Consider the following 25,066-nt stretch of genomic DNA (forward strand, 5'->3'; position numbering starts at 1 on the left):
TTTGAAGAAAGGTAACTCAGAATTGAAGAATACAGAAACTGAAATGAAAAATACAATGGAGGGAATGAATAACAGATTGCTGCAAGTAGAGGAGACAGTCAAGGAGATGGAAATTAGAGAACAGGAAAACAACAAAGCTGAGGAACAGAGGAAAAATCTCTGGAAGAAAGAGGATGCTAAGAGATCTGTGTGACAACTCCAAATGAAACAATATTTACCTTATAGGGGTGCCAGAAGGAAAAGAGAGAGACAAAGGAGTAGAAAGAGTCAGAAGATATTGCTGAGAACTGCAGTCTGGGGAAGGAAATAGAAACCCAGGTCCTGAAAGCAAAGAGGCCCCTAACAAAAGGAATCCCAGGAAGACAACACCAAGACATAAAATAAATAAAATGATAAAGATTAAGGATAAAGAGAGGGTACTGAAAGAAGCTAGAGAAAGGCAAAAAATTACTTATAAGGAAAATCCATTAAGGTTATCAGCAGATTTCACAGCAGAAACTTTACAGGCCAGAAGGGAGTGGCACGAACTATTTAATGTACTGAAACAGACCTTCAACCAAAAATCTTCTACCCAGCAAGGTTATCATTCAGAATTGATGAAGAGATTAAAAGTTTCCTAGACAAAAGAAAGTTAAAAGAATTCATCACCACTAAACTGGCTTTACAGGATATGTTAAAGGGACTTCTGTAGATAGAGATGTTCTAAGTCTAAATATTTTTCATCAAATAAACCCATAGTAAAGGTAGTAGACCAATTACTTAACATGCAAGTATGAAATTAAAACAAAAGCAGTAAAATCAACTATCCAAAATCAGTCAAGGGATACACAAAAAAGTGCAGATTATGACTTCTAAATAAAGTGGGAGGAGGAAGAAAAATAGAAAAGAAGTACTTTTAGACTGTGTTTGAAATGGAGTAACCAAATATGGACTGTTATATATTTAGTAAATTATCTACGAACCTTATAGCAACCACAAGGCTAAAGCCTATAATAGATAAACAAAAAATTAAAAAAAAAGAAATCCAATCAAAGCACTAAAGAAACCATCAAATTAACAAGAGTATGAGATAAGAGGAAAGGAATAGAGAGGAACTACAAAACAACCAGAAGACAATAAAATAGCAGTAAGTACACACCTATCAATAACTACCTTATATGTAAATGGACTGAATGCACCAATTAAAGGACATAGGGTGGCAGAATGGAAAAGAGACAAGACTCATCTATATGTTCCGACAAGAGACTCATTTCAGACTTAAAGATATACATAAACTGAAAGTAAAGGGATGGAAAATATATTACATGCAAATAATAGGGAGAAAAAAGCAGGAGTGACAATACTTATATCAGACAAAACTGATTTCAAAACAAACAAAGTAGTGAGAGACAAAGAAGGCCACTCCATAATGATAAAGGGGTAGGTCCAACAACAGGATATAACCATTATAAATATCTATGCACCAACATAGGAGCACCTAAAAACTAAAAACATAAATACTATCAGAATAAAGAGGGAAATAGAGTGCAACACATTCATTTTAGGAGACTTTAACACACCACTCACATCAATAGACAGATCAACTTGACAGAAAATATGGAACAAAGGCTCTGAACAATATATTAGATCAGATGGACTTAACAGACAGCTACAGAACACTCTACCCCAAAGCAGCAGGATACACATTCTCCTCAATAAATTCAAAAAGACTGAAATAGTATCAAACATTTTTTCAGATCATAATGGTAAGAAATTAGAAATGAATTGCATGAGGAAAACAAACCCACAAATACATGGAGGCTAAACAACATGCTTCCAAATAATCAATGTATCAATGGAACAAATAAAAGAAGAAATCAACCAATATATGGAGACAAATGAAAACAAAAACACAATAGTTCAAAATATGTGGGATGATGCCACAAAAGTGGTTCTAAGAGGGAAGTACACAGCAGTGCAGGCCTGTATCAAGAAACAAGAACAATTCAAATAAAGTCTAAATTCACAACTAAAGAAACTAGAAAAAGAACAAATGAAACCCAAAGTTCGTAGAAGGAGGGATGTAATAAAGATCACAGCAGAAACACATAAAATAGAGAAGAATAAAACAACAGGAAAAAAATCAATGAAACCAAGAGCTGGTTCTTTGAGAAGATAAACAAAATAGATCACCCCCTAGCCAGAACTATTAAGTAAAAAAGAGAGAGGACACACATAAAATCAGAAGCAAAAGAAGAATAGTTATAACTGACACCGAAGAAATACAAAAGTGGAATACACATGGAAAACCCTAAAGATTCCACCAAAAAACTTAGAATTCATAACTGGATTCAGCAAAGTTGCAAGATACAAAATTACTACACAGAAATATGTTGCATTCTTGTATATTAACAACAAACTGGCAGAAAGAAAAATCAGGAAAACAACTCTACTTACAATTGCATCAAGAAGAATAAAATACCTAATAATAAACCTAACTAAGGAGGTGAAAAACCTGTATTCTGAAAACTGTACAACATTCATGAGAGAAATTAAAGAAGACACAAATAAATGTAAATCTATCACATGCTCATGGATAGGAAGAATTAATATTGTCAAAATGGCCATCCTGCCCAAAGCAATTTAAAGATTCAATACTATCCCTATCAAAATACCAAAAGCATCTTTCAATGAACTAGCGCAAATATTTTTAAAATTCATATGGAACCACTAAAGACTCCAAATAGCCAAAGAAATCCTAAAAAGAACAAAGCTGGGGGTAGTATGCCCCCTGACTTCAAGCTATACTATAAAGCTACAGTGATCAAAATAGTATGGTACTGGCATAAGAACAGACCCCTAAATCAATGGAATAGGGTAGAGAGCCCAGATAAAAACCCACACATATATGGTCAATTAATATATGATAAAGGAGTCATGAATAAACAGTGGGGAAAAGACAATCTCTTCAATAACTAGTGCTGCCAAAACTGGACAGATGATGCAAGAAAATGAAACTGGATTACTGTCTAACTCCAGACACAAATGTAAACTCCAAATGGATCAAAGACCTAAATGTAAGGTGAAACCATAAAACTCTTAGAAGAAAACAGGCAAAAGTCTCTTGAACATAAGCACAATTTTTTTTCTGTACACATCTCCTTGGGCAAGGAAAACAAAATATAAAATGAACAAATGGGACTACATCAAACTAAAAAGGTTTTGTATAGCAAAGGACACCATCAAAGGAACTAAATGGCAACCTACAGTATAGAAGAATATATTTGTAAATGATTTATCTGATAAGGGATTACCATCTGAAATATATGAAGAACTCATAAGACTCAGCACCAAAAAAACAAACAACCCAATTAAAAAATGGGTAGAGGACATAAACAGACATTTTTCAAAGAATAAATACAGATGGCCAACAGGCACATGAGAAGATGCTCAACACTGCTAATCATCACGGAAATGCAAATCAAAATCACAATGAGGTATCATCTCACACTAGTCAGAATGGCCAGTATCCAAAAGACAAGAAATAACAAGTGTTGGCAAGGATGTGGAGAAAATGTAACTGTCCTACATTGTTGGTGGGAATGTAAACTGGTACAGCCACTGTGCAAAGCAATACAGAGGTTCCTCAAAAAATTAAAAATAGAAATACCATATGACCCAGTAATTCCAGTTCTAGGAATTTACCCAAAGAAAACAAGATCCCTGATTCAAAAAGGTATCTGTACCCTATGTTTACTGCTGTATAATTGACAATAGCCAAGATATGGGAGCAACCAAAGTGTCCGTCCATGGATGAATGGATAGAGAAGAAGTGGTACATATACACAATGGAATATTATTTAGCCATGAAAAGAAAGAAATCCTGCCATTTAAGACAAAATGGATGAATCTAGAGGATATTATACTCAGTCAAATAAGCCAGGTGGAAAAAGACAAACATCATATGATTTCACTTATTTGTGGAATCTGTAACAAAACAAAACAAAATGAACAAAATCACAGTAGAGTCACAGACACTGAGAAGTGACTGGTGGTTACCACAGGGGAGGGTTAGGGTGGGGAAAGTGAGGGGGCATAAAGGGGCATAAAAATTCTCAATCATAATAGAAGTTGGTCATGGGGATGGATGGTAGTACAGCATGGAGATTATAGCAAATAACTTTGTAACATCCTTCTATGTTGACAGACAGTAACTGCACTAGTTGGGATGAGGATTTAATAATGTAGGTAAGTAGTGAGCCACTTTGTTGTATAATTGAAACTAATAAAAGATTGTATATCAACTATACTTCATCAAAAAATTATTCATGTGGCTCTGAATACAAATTTAACTGGGTGTCTCATATCTTCCCCTTGAATCTGACAGCCTTCATTGATATAAAAATCTAGAGATTTGGAATAAATTCTAAATGTTCTGAGCAGACAAAAAGGAATAGTGCATTAGATTTTGTGATATAAATATCAATTTGGGTGAACAGGCCAAAAAGCATGGATTCAAAGTGCTAGTGTGAACATCTAGAAATGGATCTAACATAGTGGTTCCCAAGCTGAACTCCCCAAACCAAAAGCAATAGCACCACTCAGGATCTTATTAGAAATGCACATTCTCAGGCCTTATCCCAGACCTACTAAATTAGAAGCTCTGGGTTAAGGTCCAGCATTATGAATTTTAATATGCTCCCCAGATAGTCTTGAGAAGGGTCCTTAAAACATAGCCCAAAGCACATTTTCCTAGGGATCTGCAAAGGATTTTACCAGAGTGATTATGCCCAGGGGAAAGGGAATATCCAGACTTTTCAGGGATACTGACTCTAAGCCGTTGTTACTCCCTGGGTGCCCCAAATGTCACTATATATCCTGCCAATCTGAGTGAGTCTTTTTAGGGATTAGGTGACAAAAGAAAGAGCCAGTGGATGCATATGTGGTTATCTCCCTAGTTTCTGAATATATAGTTGGAAAAGAAATTCAGTTGATTGATTCCTGAATAACATAGGGGTTAGGGGAGCTGACCCCCTGCACAGTTGAAAATCCATGCGTAACTTTTGACTCCCCAAAAGACTATTAATAAATAGCCTACTGTTAACTGAAAGCCTTACTGATAACAAGATTAATACATTTTTATATGTGTTATATACTATATTATTAAATAAAGTAGGTTGGAGAAAAGAAAATGTTCAAATTGCAAATCTCCAAAAAATTTTACTGTTTATTGAAAAAAAAATCCATGTATAAGTGAACACAAGCAGCTCAAACCTGTGTTATTCAGGGGCCAACTGTACTTTGAAACCAGCAGAATCCCCACACTGGTTTCATCTCTGCAAAGATACACAGGGGTAGTAATTCCATCACACCCCCAGTTAACCTGCATGTCTGGTCTGTGCAAAAGATGAATGGTTTGAGGAGATTAACAATTATGTTACTGTAAACTTAATCAGGTGATGACTCCTTGCAGATTTCCAGATATATCCTTACCAGTGTAAAATCAGCACAGCTCTTGACACCTGGTAGACAGCTATCAAACTAGCAACTTCTCTTATGTCTATTCCAATAAACAGAGCCCATCAGAAGTACTTTGCTTTCATCTGGCAGGGATGCCAATATACCCTCTCACTGTCTTATTTCAAGGACAGCAACCTCTTTGGCTGTCATAATCCCATGGGATATCACTTTGATAACATCAGGCTGATTGTACATAGGGGGCAAGAATTTCAGATATGCTAGGTGCCTTGAAAGTCACATGCCTGTGTATCTTTGCAGAGATGAAACCACTGTGGGAGACAGACTATGAAAAGTTCAGGTACCTGCTACCACAATGAAGTTTCTGAGGGTCCAAAGGTCCCCTCTGTGTGAAGGACAAATTGTTTCTCCTTGCACCACCTGTAACTAAAATGCAGGCAAATGTTTGCTAGGTCTTTTCTTGGTTTTGGAGGTGACATATACAACATGTGTGTATGCTACTTCAAACAGAATATCCTGTATGGTGTGCAATGTAAGTAGGGTCCAGATCAAGGGAAGGCTGTGCACCTTCTCCAAACTTGAGCCACATGGGCCTTTGTTCCTACAGATCTAAAGGTACTCAGAATTCTCTGCAGCAGATCCTAATGCAAGACAATGGCTCTGGCATACTCCAGTAGGAAGATACAGTACAAGCCTCTAGTGCTTTGGAGCACAGCCATGTCTTCTTGAGACAGTAACTAATCTCCTTTGGAAAAACTGCTCTTGGCTTGCTTATAGAGATTGAGATTCTGACCACAGAATATCAAGAGATCATACAAACTCAAGTGTTACCTAATGTATGAAACCATAAAGTTGGACAAGTGCAAGAATACTCCATCATCAAATGGAAGCAGTATATAAGAGATCAGCAGTAAGTAGATCCTGAATCCCTATGCAAGTTGTATGACAGATGGCTAATATTCCTAGTGCACATTCTCATCTGTATTTCCTTTTTTCCCTCAAATCACATTTATGGTCTCTGGGTAGTTGCCTATGACCAGCTGACTGAGCTAAAAAAGAATTCATGCTTGGTTTAGACATGGTTTCTTATGCTGGCACAAGTTGGAAGTGGTTGCTGAATCACTATATCCCCATAAAGAGGTGACCTTGAGAGTAGAATGAAATCTACTGTAGGTAAAACTTTAACCACTATTATCTATCTGATTTTGTACTGTATGTTGAAGGAAAGATGGCGAGACATGGAACTATACAAAATTTGAGGAGTAACTCTAACTGTTGGCATGGATGACCAGGGTCTTGGAAAAAATGAAATTGGAAGACTGGTGACAAAAAGATCCAGAGAAAAGGCAGTGGATGGAACACTTAGAATGAAAAGAGCATGAGACTATTTTCACCCATACAAATGCAGAGCAAAGGGCATACACCACCAAAAGGTTCTCAGTAATCAGGGGATAAGAAGACTCCTTACGGTAATGGACAAAGTGTCCACTGTATCAGCCATGGAGTTGATGAGTAGGTTCAGCAACACGGGCAGATACACCTGCCATCATTGCTAAGTCCTCTGTCTGCTAACACCCAAGATCAATACTGGCTTCCACCATGACACCATACTCCAGGGACTATGGAGTTATCCACCAAGTAACAGGTGAAGGATATTCCTTTACTAGAGAGGAGGGCAGCAGTCTCTCTGTACCCTAACAGACAGTTTACTCTGTGCACAGACTTATCATCTCTGTCCATACTGCTTGGCCAGTACCACCATCTGTGGAGTCACTCACCATCATGGTGTCTCACACAACACAGGTTCTACTTCACTGCATAAGAAGTGAGACACAGACCCCCCCCCCACAGGATTTGTGAGTCTTAAAATGAGTCCCATCAGTCCAAGAGTATCTGGCCTTATATAATGATTGAATGGCCTACAGGAGAATTCACTTTAAACCTGCTCTAAGAATATACCTTAAGAAGTTAGGGATTCTGGAATACGCTCTGAATTAATCATTGCTCAGGATATGGTACACTTCTTACCACAGCTAGAGCACATGGGTTCAGGAACCTAGGAGCTGGAGTAACCCTTTTCATTATTACCCTTCACGAGGTGGCTTCTTGTTTCCTGCGCATCTCCAGGGGTGGCATTAGAGATAGCTGTTAGCATAGCAGAGCAGTTATGCATTGTTATGGGACTTACACCAAGGGGCAAAGCCTAGAACCTATTCCTTCAGTCATTCTAAAATATTGTAAACCCCAAAATCCCTCCCTGCTGCAAACATTCTCTGTTTCCTGCACTTAATTTTGATTGACAAGAATATGTAGAGAAATGTGACTCAAATGAATAATATATTTAGATTTTTATGCATTACATCTATGGTATCCAAATCTTTATATTCTGATACAGCCTTTATTAAAGACACCATTCAGTAGTTCTACCTACCAAGTAAGTTAATAACTCCATCATTGTAGCAAGCAAAAAGTTTGATAAGATCTTTGAAAAGAAGCATAAATGCAGCATTTATGACACCATTTGTTAGCTCATTTGGATGCACCTAGAAAAAGATAAGAATTTAATATGTTACTGCATATTACTGAATGACAGTTCTCAGAGCACATGAAAATGCCTCAAAGAAAATCATTCATATTCTACAAATGTTCTATAACTCTTTTAGGGACCATACCAGCATCAAAAGATGTATTGCATTTTTAAAAATTTAAGTCAGTGAAGTTAGTCCTATTAACTATAAGACATACATACAGTCTATTTACCAATGATCCACAGATCTATCAAATCCACCTTTTGGACATCTGGCCTTTTGTTGCTTTTACTATGTTATACTACATTCTTCCACTTTCCCTAGACAATGGTCTCTGTGGAAGGGTTCAGGCTCCAGAAGCCTGCAGCGATTCAGTGAGGGAGCACAGCATGGAGAATAAATACTTTAGCCAGCTACCTCTAAAATAATTTCCTGAGACTCACAGTATTCAGCAGCCCACTAAATACTTTAATTGCTAACACAAAGAATAATAGTTTCTCCCATTCCTAACTCCGTGTTCACTCAAGTGCCATTCTTTTTCTATTTATGACTTTTCTCCTTTAAGACAGTACCATTAGGGACAAGAAAAGCAAAGAAAATTAAATGAATAAAAATATTAAAAAGTTGTTTCTAATAGCAACTGCTTCTAAGAGAAGCAATTCAATAAATACCTAGTGATGTCTTTACTGGAAAATTTGTCAAAAAATGTGTAGATGAATGGAAAAAGAAGATGTGGTACATACAGACAATGGAATATTACTCAGCCATAAAAGAAGGAAATCTTGTCATCTGTGACAGTGTGGATGGACCTATAGGGTGTCATGCTAAGCAAAATAACGCCAACAGAGAAAGACAAATACCGTATGATTTCACTTACATGTGGAATCTAAACAAAACAAAACAAACAAAAAAAGAAATAGACCCATAAATACTGACAACAGATTGTTGATTACCATAGGAAGGGAGGTAAGGGGATGGAAGAAATAGGTGAAGGGGATAAAGAGGTACAAACTTCAAATTATAATATAAATTAGTCATTTTATATTACAATTTATATTATTTATAATAATATAATTATATTATAATATAAATTAGTCATTATATATTGAAGTGTTACACAGAGAACACAGACAATAATATTGTAATATCTTGGTACGGTAACAGGGGATCACTACACTTAACCATGGTAAGCATTTAGTAATGCATATAATTATTGAGTCACTATGTTATATATCTGAGACCAATATATAATATTGTATATCGACTTTATTCCAATAAAAAACCTGTATGTGCTGCTTTTACTGAAATTTCACAGGACCTGGGTATTGTGACTAGGACTCAATTACAGATTAAGCTATGTAGTCTTTTTTTTTTTCATAGCAGTATTATTTTTAATAGTCCTAAATTGAAAACACCAAAATGTCCACCAACAGTAGAATGGATCAATACATTGTAGTGTATTCAGATGAAATACTACACAGTGACAAAAACAATGTGCTGCACTCTATAAACCATTTAATCTTAACAGAGATTTTAGGTTACTAGTATTTGAGGAAAATCTTTGTATTAGGCAACCACCAAAATAGAGGAAAGTTCACAATGTGAGTTAAGAACCTTCCTTCATGTCAGAATATTTTATTTTCATGAATCAGATAAGTTTATTTAATTAAATATTTTTTATTTTAAATAACTGTAAATCCACATACAGTTGTAAAAAAAAAAAAAAAAAGAGATCCCATGTACCATTTACTCAGTTTCACCCAAAGGTTAACATCCTGCAAAACTACAGTACAATATCACAGCCAGGATATTGATACAATCCACCAATCTTATTCAGACTTCCCCTATTTTACTTGTACTCATATGTATGTGTGTGTGTAGTTCTCTATAATCTTATCATACATGTAGGTTAGTGTATTTACTACCATAGTCAAGATAGAGGTATGGTTTTAAGAGACAAGTCATGGTGGTATTGCCAGGAGGAAAGGATGACAAAACAAAAACGATTCTCTTTGGTGGATCGTGTCATTTAAGCAGTCTATATAAAATAGTTTCTAATAGCAGGCTAAGTTATTTAGTTGCCAGAAGGTACATTTTTGCAGCTATTTCATCCTGTCAAACACAACAGGAGACCACCATCCTGCTCTGAACATGCGGTTCCACGAACACACCTTCATATTGTTTCACAACTTAAGTAGGTAACCTGGCAAACTGCTCAGACCATCTGGGCAACCAAAATCATCTCTGTCATACTAAGAGCCTAAATTAAGTGTTCATCTAATTCATCTAATGAGGGAGATCTAAATCTTCTTCCTGAGGATATTCCCAGCTTTACCTTTAGCTCACCTTCAAATAAAAGACAATAATGTTCGTGCAAGAAACATTTTCTAGTGAGATACATACATCAAATTCAAGCAGTGCATCAATTTGTCCCTGCAGTATTGGCATACTCTTCAGTAGCTTTTCAGGAGCCATTGTCCTCATTACACCATCAGCCCTACAGTTTTTTAAAAAAGAAAAAAATTAAACTTCCTTGTGGATGGGAAAGCTAAGACCACATGCATTGTTCTAAGACGTTTTACCCCCTATTTTCTTGTTAATCTTGTAGGATGGATGATTTTGAGGTAGTAGGAGACTTGGTTGACTCCCCTCTCTGTACTACTACCTCTTATCCATTCTCACTCCTTGACCACACAGGCAATGCTTTCCTTCTGTGTGCACTGCCCTCAGGAAGAAAACACGTGGTCTGGAGACACAAGAGGTCAGCTGAATTTCCGAATGGACTTTCCCAAATGTACAACAGAGGCAACAGTATTAAAAATACAAGTTTCCTAAATGACAGTTTGTTTTTGAGAGAGAAAACATGTTTTGGAAGCCTTCAAAATCTGTAGGACTGTAAGTAGAGATCATACACTATTAACCATCAAGAGAAGAAAAATATACGCTGACATACATAATTTGGCAAAAGGAGATAAGACTTTAACTGTCTAAGGAGCTGCAGAAGATGCAACTGGAGGTCAGTGCTGAAGAGGGTGTCAGGGAGGACCCTAAACTCTGTGCTCGTCCACAGGCCTCTCAGGGACCCCCAGCAGCCTGTGATGGTCAACAAGCAGCTGCACTGAGATAGCTGAGGAAAATACCCAGGCCAATAATGGCAACTTTCAGGGTCTCTCCCACTTCAGTGGTAGAGAAAGTATCCCAAAACATCCTTACACATCCATAACGATATGCAGAAGTTTTAAGAATGCTGTGAACCTACTAGGGAGAAGCATGATGCATCCTGGAACACCAACGATGGATGCCCAGGGCCATGTAGAACATCAGAAGAAAGTGTATGAACTAGAATCATATCTGATGAGGAGATGATGAAGTAAAACCTTAACTTATAAAATGTTCACCCAAAAGAAAGTAACTTATTTTGAACAGGCAAATATATATTTGTTCACCACCATGTTAAAAACATAGTTCAAAACTAAGGTTAGGGCAGCTTTAGAAAAACAGATATCTTTTAGTGTAGATTGTTGAGACTATAAAGTATTAAGCCTTCTAAGATACCTTGGCATTATTTCAAGTTAGGAGGAGACAAGATTTGCACAAATCTATGGCTGTATTAAATTCAAACATCTATTTAAAGGGAAATAAATGATAATTATGAATTAAAATGCAAGTGTTTCTTGCATTTAAAAATGAGCTTTTCGAGGTGGAGCCAACATGGCGGCGTGAGTAGGACAGTGGGAATCTCCTCCCAAAAACATATATACTTTTGAAAATACAACAAACACAACTAGCCCTAAAAGAGAGACCAGAAGACGCAGGACAGTGGCCAGACTGCAGCTACACCAGCGAGAACCCAGCGACTGGTGAAAGGGGTAAGATACAAGCCCCGGCCCTGCGGGACCCGAGCGCCCCTCCCCCCAGCTCCCGGCGGGAGAACAATAGGCAGAGCGGGAGGGAGACGGAGCCCAGGACTGCCGAACACCCAGCCCCAGCCATCCGGGCCAGAGCGCAGACACAGTATATGCCCAGGGGGCCCTGGATACTGGGGGAACAGGGGGTAAGACCTCAGAGCGGGTGCTGAAGCTGATGCCCCTGTGACAAAGAAAAGCGGGGGCTTTTTGAAAGTCTTAAAGGGACAGGGACTTAACAGCTTGACGGAAACAACCCAGGTCACAGTACAGCAGCTGGAAATTACAGGGAAAACCGGGTGCACTAACCCCCTGGGCAACAGCTCTGAGACCCCTCACGGAGGCAAACAGTCAAGCAGCACCCCCATCCATCACCCCACCGGGCGCTGCGAAAGCAGAGAAGCAGCCTGAGACAAATTCCGCCCACAGAAAGGGAAATTTCTCCCTTCCGGCCAGGCAAGACACAAAGACCCACTCTACACGCAATTACCCAACACAAGCCACTAGGGGTCGCAGTTGCCCCAGTAAAGAAAGGCCAGTAGTAAGTGAAAATTTTGGCCCTCCCAGCTGACAGTCAATAGCACCTGTCAACATGAAAAGGCAAAAAAATATGATTCAGACAAGACTAACCCAGACAGCTTCGGCATCTGCTACATCTTCCCCTGAGAAGGAATCTGGGGAGATAGATTTAGCCAGTCTACCTGAAAAAGAATTCAAAACAAAAGTCATAACCATGCTGATGGACTTGCAGAGAAATATGCAAGAACTAAGGAAGGAGAATTCAGAAATAAAACAAGCTCTGGAAGGACTTCAAAACAGAATGGACGAGATGCAAGAGACCATTAATGGACTAGAAAACAGAGAACAGGAACGCAGAGAAGCTGATGCAGAGAGAGATAAAAGGATCCCCAGGAATGAAAGAATTTTAAGAGAGCTGAGTGATCAAAATAAAAGAAATAATATAAGAATCATAGGCATTCCAGAAGAAGTAGAGAGAGAAAAGGGGATAGAAAATGTCTTTGAAGAAATAATTGCTGAAAATTTCCCCAAACTAGGGGAAGAAATGGCCTCTCAGACCACAGAGGTACACAGAACTCCCATGACAAGGGATCCAAGGAGGGCAACACCAAGACACATAATAATTAAAATGGCAAAGATCAAAGACAAGGACAAAGTATTACAGGCAGCCAGAGAGAAAAAAAAGGTTACCTACAAAGGAAAACCCATCAGGCTATCATCAGACTTCTCAACAGAAACCCTACAGGCCAGAAGAGAATGGCATGATATACTTAATGCAATGAAACAGAAGGGCCTCGAACCAAGACTACTGTATCCAGCACGAATATCATTTAAATATGAAGGAGGGATTAAACAATTCCCAGACAAGCAAAAGTTGAGGGAATTTGCCTCCCACAAACCACCTCTACAGGGCATCCTACAGGGACTGCTCTAGATGGGAGCACTCCTAAAAAGAGCACACAACAAAACACCCAACATATGAAGAAGGGAGGAGGAGGAATAAGAAGGGAGAGAAATAAAGAATCATCAGATTGTGTTTATAATAGCTCAACAAGCGAGTTAAGTTAGACAGTAAGACAGTAAAGAAGCTAACCCTAAACCTTTGGTAACCACAAACTTAAAGCCTGCAATGGCAATAAATTCATACCTTTCAATAATCACCCTAAATGTAAATGGACTGAATGCACCAATCAAAAGACACAGAGTAATAGAATGGATAAAAAAGCAAGATCCATCCATATGCTGCTTACAAGAGACTCACCTCAAACCCAAAGACACGCACAGACTTAAAGTCAAGGGATGGAAAAAGATATTTCAAGCAAACAACAGAGAGAAGAAAGCAGGTGTTGCAATTCTGGTATCAGACAAAACAGACTTCAAAATAAAGAAAGTAACAAAAGACAAAGAAGGACATTACATAGTGATAAAGGGCTCAGTCCATCAAGAGGATATAACCATTATAAATATATATGCACCCAATACAGGAGCACCAACATACCTGAAACAAATATTAACAGAACTAAAGGAGGAAATAGAATGCAATGCATTCATTCTAGGAGACTTCAACACACCACTCACTCCAAAGGACAGATCCACCAGACAGAAAATAAGTAAGGACACAGAGGCACTGAACAACACACTAGAACAGATGGACCTAATAGACATCTACAGAACTCTACATCCAAAAGCAACAGGATACACGTTCTTCTCAAGTGCACATGGAACATTCTCCAGAATAGACCACATACTAGGACACAAAAAGAGCCTCAGTAAATTCCAAAAGATTGAAATCCTAACAACCAACTTTTCAGACCACAAAGGCATTAAACTAGAAATAAACTGTTCAAAGAAAGTAAAAAGGCTCACAAACACATGGAGGCTAAACAACACGCTCCTAAATAATCAATGGATCAATGACCAAATCAAAATGGAGATCCAGCAATATATGGAAACAAATGACAACAACAACACTAAGCCCCAACTTCTGTGGGACACAGCAAAAGCAGTCTTAAGAGGAAAGTATATAGCACTCCAAGCATATTTAAAAAAGGAAGAGCAATCCCAAATGAACGGTCTAATGTCACAACTATCAAAATTGGAAAAAGAAGAACAAATGAGGCCTAAGGTCAGCAGAAGGAGGGACATAATAAAGATCAGAGAAGAAATAAATAAAATTGAGAAGAATAAAACAATAGCAAAAATCAATGAAACCAAGAGCTGGTTCTTCGAGAAAATAAACAAAATAGATAAGCCTCTAGCCAGACTTATTAAGAGGAAAAGAGAGTCAACACAAATCAACAGTATCAGAAATGAGAAAGGAAAAATCACAACAGATCCCGCAGAAATACAAAGAATTATTAGAGACTACTATGAAAACCTATATGCTAACAAGCTGGGAAACCTAGGAGAAATGGACAACTTCCTAGAAAAATACAACCTTCCAAGACTGACCCAAAAAGAAACAGAAAATCTAAACAGACCAATTACCAGCAACGAAATTGAAGCAGTAATCAAAAAACTACCAAAGAACAAAACCCCCGGGCCAGATGGATTTACCTCGGAATTTTATCAGACATACAGGGAAGACATAATACCCATTCTCCTTAAAGTTTTCCAAGAAATAGAAGAGGAGGGGATACTCCCAAACTCATTCTATGAAGCTAACATCACCCTAATACCAAAACCAGGCAAAGACACCACCAAAAAAGAAAACTATAGACCAATATCCCTGATGAACGTAGACGCAAAAATACTCAACAAAATTTTAGCAAACCGAATTCAAAAATACATCAAAACCATCGTACACCATGACCAAGTGGGATTCATCCCAGGGATGCAAGGATGGCACAACATTCGAAAGTCCATCAATATCATCCACCACATCAACAAAAAGAAAGACAAAAACCACATGATCATCTCCATAGATGCTGAAAAAGCATTTGACAAAGTTCAACATCCATTCATGATAAAAACTCTCAGCAAAATGGGAATAGAGGGCAAGTACCTCAACATAATAAAGGCCATCTATGAAAAACCCACAGCCAACATTATATTGAATAGCGAGAAGCTGAAAGCATTTCCGCTGAGATCGGGAACTAGACAGGGATGCCCACTCTCCCCACTGTTATTTAACATTGTACTAGAGGTCCTAGCCACGGCAATCAGACAAAACAAAAAAATACAAGGAATCCAGATTGGCAAAGAAGAAGTCAAACTGTCACTATTTGCAGATGACATGATACTGTACATAAAAAACCCTAAAGACTCCACCCCAGAACTACTAGAACTGATATCGGAATACAGCAAAGTTGCAGGATACAAAATCAACACACAGAAATCTGTGGCTTTCCTATATACCAACAATGAACCAACAGAAAGAGAAATCAGGAAAACAACTCCATTCACAATTGCATCAAAAAAAATAAAATACCTAGCAATAAACCTAACCAAAGAAGTGAAAGACTTATATTCTGAAAACTACAAGTCACTCTTAAAAAAAATTAAAGGGGACACTAACAGATGGAAACGCATCCCATGCTCATGGCTAGGAAGAATTAATATCGTCAAAATGGCCATCCTGCCCAAAGCAATATACAGATTTGATGCAATCCCTATGAAACTACCAGCAACATTCTTCAATGAACTGGATCAAATAATTCAAAAATTCATATGGAACCACCAAAGACCCCGAATAGCCAAAGCAATCCTGAGAAAGAAGAATAAAGTAGGGGGGATCTCACTCCCCAACTTCAAGCTCTATTATAAAGCCATAGTAATCAAGACAATTTGGTACTGGCACAAGAACAGAGCCACAGACCAATGGAACAGACTAGAGAATCCAGACATTAACTCAGACATATATGGTCAATTAATATTTGATAAAGGAGCCATGGACATACAATGGCGAAATGACAGTCTCTTCAACAGATGGTGCTGGCAAAACTGGACAGCTACATGTAGGAGAATGAAACTGGACCATCGTCTAACCCCATATACAAAAGTAAACTCAAAATGGATCAAAGACCTGAATGTAAGTCATGAAACCATTAAACTCTTGGAAGAAAACATAGGCAAAAACCTCTTAGACATAAACATGAGTGACCTCTTCTTGAACATATCTCCCCGGGCAAGGAAAACAACAGCAAAAATGAACAAGTGGGACTATATTAAGCTGAAAAGCTTCTGTACAGCAAAAGACACCATCAATAGAACAAAAAGGAACCCTACAGTATGGGAGAATATCTTTGAAAATGACACATCCGATAAAGGCTTGACGTCCAGAATATATAAAGAGCTCACACGCCTCAACAAACAAAAAACAAATAACCCAATTAAAAAATGGGCAAAGGAACTGAACAGACGGTTCTCCAAAAAAGAAATACAGATGGCCAACAGACACATGAAAAGATGCTCCACATCGCTAATTATCAGAGAAATGCAAATTAAAACTACAATGAGGTATCACCTCACACCAGTAAGGATGGCTGCCATCCAAAAGACAAACAACAACAAATGTTGGCGAGGCTGTGGAGAAAGGGGAACCCTCCTACACTGCTGGTGGGAATGTAAACTTGTTCAACCATTGTGGAAAGCAGTATGGAGGTACATCAAAATGCTCAAAACAGACTTACCATTTGACCCAGGAATTGCACTCCTAGGAATTTACCCTAAGAATGCAGCAATCAAGTATGAGAAAGATCAGTGCACCCCTATGTTTATCGCAGCACTATTTACAATAGCCAAGAATTGGAAGCAACCTAAATGTCCATCGATAGATGAATGGATAAAGAAGATGTGGTACATATACACAATGGAATACTACTCAGCCATAAGAAAAGGGCAAATCCAACCATTTGCAGCAACATGGATGGAGCTGGAGGGTATTTTGCTCAGTGAAACAAGCCAAGCAGAGAAAGAGAAATACCAAATGATTTCACTCATCTGTGGAATATAAGAACAAAGGAAAAACTGAAGGAACAAAACAGCAGCAGAATCACAGAACTCAAGAATGGACTAACAGGTACCAAAGGGAAAGGGACTGGGGAGGATGGGTGGGTAGGGAGGGATAAGGGGGGGAGAAGTAGGGGGGTATTAAGATTAGCATCCATAGCGGGGTGGGAGAAAGGGGAGGGCTGTACAACACAGAGAAGACAAGTAGTGATTCTACAACAGGTTGCTACGCTGATGGACAGTGACTGTAAAGGAGTATATAGGGGGGACCTGGTATAGGGGAGAGCCTAGTAAACAAAGTATTCGTCATGTAAGTGTAGATTAATGATTAAAAAAAAAAAAATGCAGTTCCTATGTGGTGACCTCTAATGAGTTCTACACAATGATATAAAGGACATATAAAAGTGTAGGCAAAGGGTCTGTTTGTGTTTATACAGAGGATCAAAGCCTAATTTGGCTACCCCGAAAATGAACTAAGAAACGATATGAAAGAGAACTTCCAACATCAGCACTCTCGGGAAGACTCATGCCAGAAGATGATCATCAAAAAACCCCAACAAAGATCCACGCACTGCTACAGCTGTAGATGCACTCATCCCACCAGCTCCTGGACTTGCCATGGGAATGAAGGAGATATCTAAGCTGGCCTGTGCATACAGTAAAACAACAAATTTGACTGGATCTATACTGTTGGAACTCAACCAAGAATTAGGAGAAGTGCAAATTGTAGCGCTCCAAAATCTTACAACTACAGACTATTTACTGTTAAAAGAACATATGGCATGTGAACAGTGCCCAGGAATGGGTTGTTTTAATTTGTCTGATTTTTCTCAAACTATTCAAATTCAGTTAGATAATAAGCATCATATCATTGATAAGTTTTCACAAATGCCTAGGGTGCCTAACTGGTTTTCTTGGTTTCACTGGAGATGGCTGGTAATTACAGGTATGCTTTGGTTATGTAACTATACTCCTATTATGTTGATGTGTGTGCGCAATTTAAGTAGTAGCTTAAAATATATACATGCTGAAGTTACTCTACAAGAAGATATGTCAAAGAAATAATCAATCTTCCCATGTTTTCTCCCGCCTGCTACTTCTATAGCTTTTCTTCTTCCTTCCTAATTACAACAAATTCTTAAATAGAATTCGTGCCTCATATCAAATTTACCGAGTATCATAACTCCTCCAAGTGGTAAAGATACCTCAAGACAAATGCTGGGCATAGAAGCCACAGGGCATAAATATGCAAAGAAATAAAAAGCTAACCATTTCAAACAATAAGGCTTCTCTCTCACTTACCAACTTAACATTTCCCTGTATGGCCCCGGAAGATGACTGGTTAGCCAGAGACGGGTAAGATTCCTCAAGGGAGGAACAACCTAAGACAGGCACAGTCGCAGGGGGGTCATCAGGTGAGAAATTGGGGATCAACAGAGGTGAGGCTTAGAACCTCACCCCCCCTGTTCTGAGAGAAATCTTCTGCATATGTGGATGTTTTATTGCCCTTGTCTAGCTTGGATTAACACATAGTCTACAGGCACACACCTGATCATCTACATTTGCTCTCTTACAACACTAAACTATGTTTTCTACCTTTATGTTGTATCTACCTACCACTTCAGCATCTTATTAAAAATAATAAAGAGAGAAATGTGGTATCCACATATAAATCAAGTATAAAAATCAAATGTGTATTCATATTTGAACTGACTGTTTATAGTTCATAATGCATGAGCAAAACCAAAAGTTTCTGTGATGACTGCCCTTGTACTGTTCACCATGTAACTTATTCACTATGTAAGAATTTGTTCTCCATGTAAGAACTTGTTCGTTATGCTTCAGAAGATTGGAGACTGACGAAAATTAGGCTTGGGGTGGATTAATGATTGTGCATTGAGCATTGACTCCCCTATACAGAATTTTATTGTTGTTAACAACCATTTGATCAATAAATATGAGAGATGCCCTAACAACAACAACCAAGAAAAAGTACACACTTCCAATTGTAAAATAAATAAGCAACCGGGATGTAATGTATAGCATAAGGAATATAGTCAAAATATTGTAACAACTTGGTATGGTGATAGCTGGTACTTAGAATTATCATGTATATAAATGTTGAATCACTGTGTTGTACACCTGAAACTAATGTAATGTAATACTGTGTGTCAACTACCCTTCAATAAAAAATAATTATCTAAAAAAAAAAAAAAAAAAAAAAAAAAATGAGCTTTTCTTAACCAATGGTTAGTATTAACAATTAGTTCAATTATGAGATGTGTGTGTGTGTGTGTGTGTGTGTGTGTGTGTGTAATACTAGGATTATATTATCTCCCCAAAACAGATCCCCACCATGTATATAGTTCAGTTACACCTCAGTCAAGATACAGTGAAATAACTATTGTCAATTACAGCTACTGTACTTTTAAATAAACTTTAAATTCTCTCCATTTAAAATTATTTAAAGGTATATATGCATTTAAGAGTCCTGAGTTGATTTTAACAAATAAAATATTATACCATGTCAACTCTGAGCAGCCAATCAGATCTTCTTCAAGAAAATATAAATAAAATAATGCATATTAAAGCCTCAAGGTTAACTTTCATACTATTATTAATTGAAATTCTTTTTTCAGGTGATTGTGAACTGGATTTCATGATCAAGATTAGGTGACATTTAAGATAATGTGAAAATATATTCAAGTATGCCCCAAAGACATTCTGCTCAAATAAATATAAGAAAAAAACATACCCCTTCTTCACTCTGGCAAAATCAAATGCCATCTGTCTGTAAGAGAAAGCTTTTTCATTCAAATATCTACTATAGCGCCTTATGAAGGTAGACATATCATAACCTGGGGGAAGGGGTAGAGGAAAAAAACTAATTAGTAAGATACTTGAACGGTGCTTTGCTTCCTGTCAATTTTTTTTTAACTCCCCAAATGTAAATAATTCTAGGATGAGGTCAGTAAGTATATCAGAAAGGCCTATTTAACACCCTACTGCAGGCAAATATATTTTTGGCATGAGACATTCCAAGACTATGCAGTTGAGTTATGCTACCATTCTTGTACAGAATATCCTTTCTGGTTTTTCCTTGCATTTCTGTTTACTGTTTCAAACAGCAGACTGTTTCAGGCTTACTACATGTAGCTATCTGAGAACTATCCACTTACATGGTATGCTTGCCTCATACATAATAGGCAACCAGTAAATATGGTGGATGAACAAATGATCAAATTCTATTAATTTACAATGAATATTTCTTTAAGACTGGAATCTTTTTTTTTCTGGCAAAGTATCTTTCATTTCATTGCCTCTTGCACCTTTATAAACAAACAACTTTGGTTTAGCATGCCTTCTATTACTTTTTAAGGTAAACACTGAAAAAGACAAAAATAAAATTAATTTATATGTTAATTTATACACTGAGTTGTCTAACAATTAAATATTTTAAAGCTACTACAAAGTAACTATATAATTACTTTTACATTTTTTTCTTAAATACCCAAAAGAGCTATCAGTGACACTGATTTTGCATTAATAACCTCACTTCAAAAATAAAAAAATTCGGCTTCAAAAGTGTTAACCAAAAAATTATAAGACATAAATATTCTCACCATGGGATCCACTTTTGTCCAAAAAATTGCTGAGATTGAATAGTGTATTTCTAGAGGCCAAATACTGAATAAATCTCTGAAAAAGAAAATTGGATTTAAACACTAATATTCTCAAATCATACCTTTAAACAACTTCTGATATTAAAGGGAAGTTTTGTTTTGTTTTGTTTTGTTTTTTACAAATTCTCATTATGATCTCTTTTACTCAGTCAGAAAGGTTCCTGATCTGCTTCTTGGTGGAGGTAAAAAAAAGTGAATAATTATACTCACTGAATTAGAATTAGATTTTATTATCTTCAGATTGTATATATAACTGTAATTTAATAGCATTCAGTAGGCATGCCATATAAAATAGGTAGTTTTTATTTTATTAATATTTTCCAAAATTAAGCATTTTTTGAAAGCAATTTTCACACAAAGGAATGTTTCTCATAGGAACATGTTCTTTCCTCCTTACACTTTTGCCCCTTAATACATTGACATGGTCTTTGTACATTTTAGGTACCAGTAATATTTAATACTTCAATGTCTCTAAGAAAATGTCTAACTTAGCATTTATTTTCTGAAAAACAGCTTAAGTAGAAGACTAAATTGTAGTCTAGATTATTTCAAAAAATAGATTTCCTCTTTTTTTTCTAATTAGTAAAAACTCAAGGGCCTTCACCATGCTCTTCCATAAAAGCCTTCCTCCCCCGCCAAAAGAAGAACAGCTAATTTGCTTGGTTTACCTCATTTCCATGCACCATGAGATGGTGTGTTGTGACTAAAGCTTTAAACACAACCACCCAGCTACTGTTCGTCGCTCGTTCAAAGAGCGTGTCGGCCATCTGAGGGATGTTAACATTGGTCTCATTGGTAGCCTGGATCAAATCTACAAGAACAAATGACATAAAACAATGATATCAATCATTACATACAAAAATTCATTCCAGGTTTTACATACTTAAACTTGTTAACTAAAATATGAATCCAAAATCGTTTTGACAATAGCTAACAAAATTTTAAAAATTAAATGACATCTTTAACATATGAACACATCAATATATTATTTACCCAAAGTATTTACTTTTTCTTGAGCTTTTTTCTATTGAATTCTCTTCTGTACCATCTTCTGAATTTAACTGTTTTCTGGTGCCAGTGTCATTTTTTAAAACTACAAACTCTAGGAAAGCTAAGCCTCATGTTAATCTGTTATCAAAGTGTATCAAATATGTGTATGAATTCTACACATGGTTGTAGAATATAAATGTATTTCTTGCAAACACTATAGCTAAAGGCACACTTCACTTGGATTTTAATTCTAACAGGTGCTAACAAATACACTTGCCAGAGAACAAACAGTAACAGAGAAAGAATTCCACTTATGCCCATCTCAGCTTTCATAGAACATCATACATTCATTAAATTACTATGATTTAGTGTGAGTTTACAAGAGAATGAATCTTTATAAATATATTCACTGCCCATATCTACATAATATCAGGATGATTACAGATGTACATCAGGAAGAAAAACATTTTATATAGTGGCCAAGATGGGCTGCCCAGCTTTCAGAAAAAGTGGTGAGTGCTGTCAATATATGTTAGTTGAGGCAATCAAAGACCATGTGCTAAAGAACAGAAGCTAAGCCACACTGGGGCAGTGCAGACTTCAGAGAAGCACAGAATGACCTCCTCAGGACACTATCACATGACTTCTCAGAGGCCACACCCACGCTGCAGAGATCAGGATGTGATACTCAGTTCCTAAGAAATCCCATGCTTTAACAAATGCAGACAAACCCATCCTTTTCCTTAGTGAAAATCCATTCATTAATCACTAAGCTATACATTTGTTTTATGCATGTCTCTATTTCATAATAAAATAGGTTTACAAAGTTAATAATCATTAGGAGAATAGCTCTTAACTTCTAAGATAGAGAGTATCAAGAATTGTTCTGATTATACATGGACCAAACCAAGCTTACTTCTTACTTGATAGTAATTTAAATTCTAGTCGTCTTCCTTGTCCCCTCAACACCTCTCCCTCAAATATCTCCCTTCACTGGAATTCTACTCATTCTTCAGGAAATCTTTCCTGGTCCCTTTTAAATGCAATCCCAGGTGACGTCCTCTGCTTTAAAACCTTTTTGTTCTTACTGGGGGCTCAGATAAGATGCGTGTCTGTTGTAAGTTCCTGCTGTATCAAAGCTCCTTGAGGTCAGTGGACACTGTCATACCGATGACTGTTCTCCAGAGCACTGTGCACAATACATACTTTAGCCCAAAATACAAACACAGTTCTTTAAAAGAAAAATCACTATGCTGGAACATTGTTGTCAACACTGTATCATGGGAATACTTTATACCTGAAATTCTGCATTAGTCACTGATTATTCTATGCCTCTATTTATTAACTGAACTCTGGGGATATAGAAGTGCATTTCTGGTCAGAGGTGACAAATACATGTTCAGGTAATAGAGAAATCCCCGTAAGAAATGAGTAAAGAGAGAGGCAATATAAAGCATAAAGAGCTAAGGTCCAGAGCCCAGCTCAGCCCTGTCCAGATGTGTAACTCTAGGCAAATAATAATATCTCTTTGACTCAGGCCCTCATCTTTAAAATGGGGGTAACTATTACTACCTTTTAGGGCGTTATAAGGATTGCAAACTTTCTGAACAAAGTAGGCCCCCAAAGTAAACATTTGTAAATACTGTGGTATACACACTACCTATGAAAACACAGTGGAGTATTAGGAAAGACCCCACAGGGAGGGCCCTGAAGTCAGCTATGACATGGGAGAGAGGAATGAGAAGGACGTTTTTAGTGAATGTACGAAGTATGGAGCCCTAAGAGGTGGTGTGTCCTTGGAGAACTATGGTGGTCTGGGGGCTAGGTATGTGTGAGCAGGTGGTGGGTGGCAAGGAAGTTAACTGCAGAGCTAGGGAATGACCAATGGGGGATCTCACACATGGCATGAGAGTTTAGACTTCACCCTCTGGACCAAGGAGAGCCCCAGGAAGTATTTTAACAGAAAAATACTGGTAAGATTTCACTTTCATAGTCAAATGCATTATCCAGCAACTACTAAATACTTTCTGCAAGGTGAGCAGAAGCATAGGCTGAGGAATAACCAATCACCTTTGCCCAGAAAGTTATGCTAGAAGACAGGAGAAGGGTCCATCAGAAAGCCCAGTTGAGAGTCAGAGAGTAGGTGAACCTGAACTAACAGAAAGGCAGTGGAGCCAGAGGGAGGTAATGAATGGGGCAGTAAGATGTTCCTGAGGCACAACTGCAGGATTTGCAGGTGAGGAAGTGGGTATTAGAGGTGAAGGGAAAAGGAAACTCCAGATTTCTGGTTTGGGGTTCAGGAAATGTGTTTTGCTGAAAGAGGGGGAAAGTTAGTTCAAAGGAGATATAAACTATTTTGGACATGATATAGTTGAAGTAGCTGTTGGAGCACTAAGTTGCGATTTCTGATTGGTGACTAGAAGCACGTTCTAAAGCTCAGGGCAAGCAATTGGCCTAGATACAAATCTGGAAGTCATCAGCAGTGAAACAGGAGCTGAAATCACACAAGGAGTATAGGTAAATCAAAGATCATACAAAGAACAATGGAAATTACATGTTACAAAAAAATAAGAATCAAAACTAGGAAAGACCAACATTTAAGAGATGAATGTAAGAAAAGTGAGTGAAAGAATTATAATGGTAAAGAGAAACCCAGGATAGTGAAACCGTGGAGGCCAATTAAGAGAGCTTCAAAAATTTCAAGAAGCATGTGGTGATCTCCAATAGGTTCTTCACAATGGTATAAAGGTCATATCAAAGTGCGGGCAAAGGGTTTGTTTGTGTTTATACAGAGGATCAAAGCCTAATTTGGCTACCCCGAAAATGAACTAAGATACGATATGAAAAAGAACTTCCAACATCAGCACTCTCTGGAAGACTCATGCCAGAAGATGATCATCAAAAAACCCCAACAAAGATCCACGCACTGCTACAGGTGTAGATGAACTTATCCCACCAGTTCCTGGACTTGCCATGGGAATGAAGAAGGAGATATCTAAGCTGGCCTGTGCATACAGTAAAACAACAAATTTGA

At 37.5% G+C, this 25,066-nt stretch overlaps 1 protein-coding gene across 11 annotated transcripts in view; it reads right to left on the bottom strand.

The window, feature by feature from the left end:
• The window catches only part of SNAP91 (synaptosome associated protein 91), a 189,723-nt gene that overhangs the window by 118,856 nt on the left and 45,801 nt on the right, over positions 1–25,066 (bottom strand). For all 11 annotated transcript variants that reach the window (XM_057489338.1, XM_057489336.1, XM_057489341.1 and 8 more), the window contains 5 exons: positions 21,711–21,853; positions 20,983–21,058; positions 20,115–20,217; positions 10,389–10,482; positions 7,889–8,000 (listed from right to left, as the gene is read on the bottom strand). In XM_057489338.1, the coding sequence (XP_057345321.1) occupies positions 7,889–8,000; positions 10,389–10,482; positions 20,115–20,217; positions 20,983–21,058; positions 21,711–21,853 (528 nt within the window). The remainder of the gene's footprint in view (positions 1–7,888; positions 8,001–10,388; positions 10,483–20,114; positions 20,218–20,982; positions 21,059–21,710; positions 21,854–25,066) is intronic.

Source organism: Manis pentadactyla, chromosome 12, assembly GCF_030020395.1.
Source record: "Manis pentadactyla isolate mManPen7 chromosome 12, mManPen7.hap1, whole genome shotgun sequence".
In the NCBI taxonomy this organism is placed as follows: Eukaryota; Metazoa; Chordata; class Mammalia; order Pholidota; family Manidae; genus Manis; species Manis pentadactyla.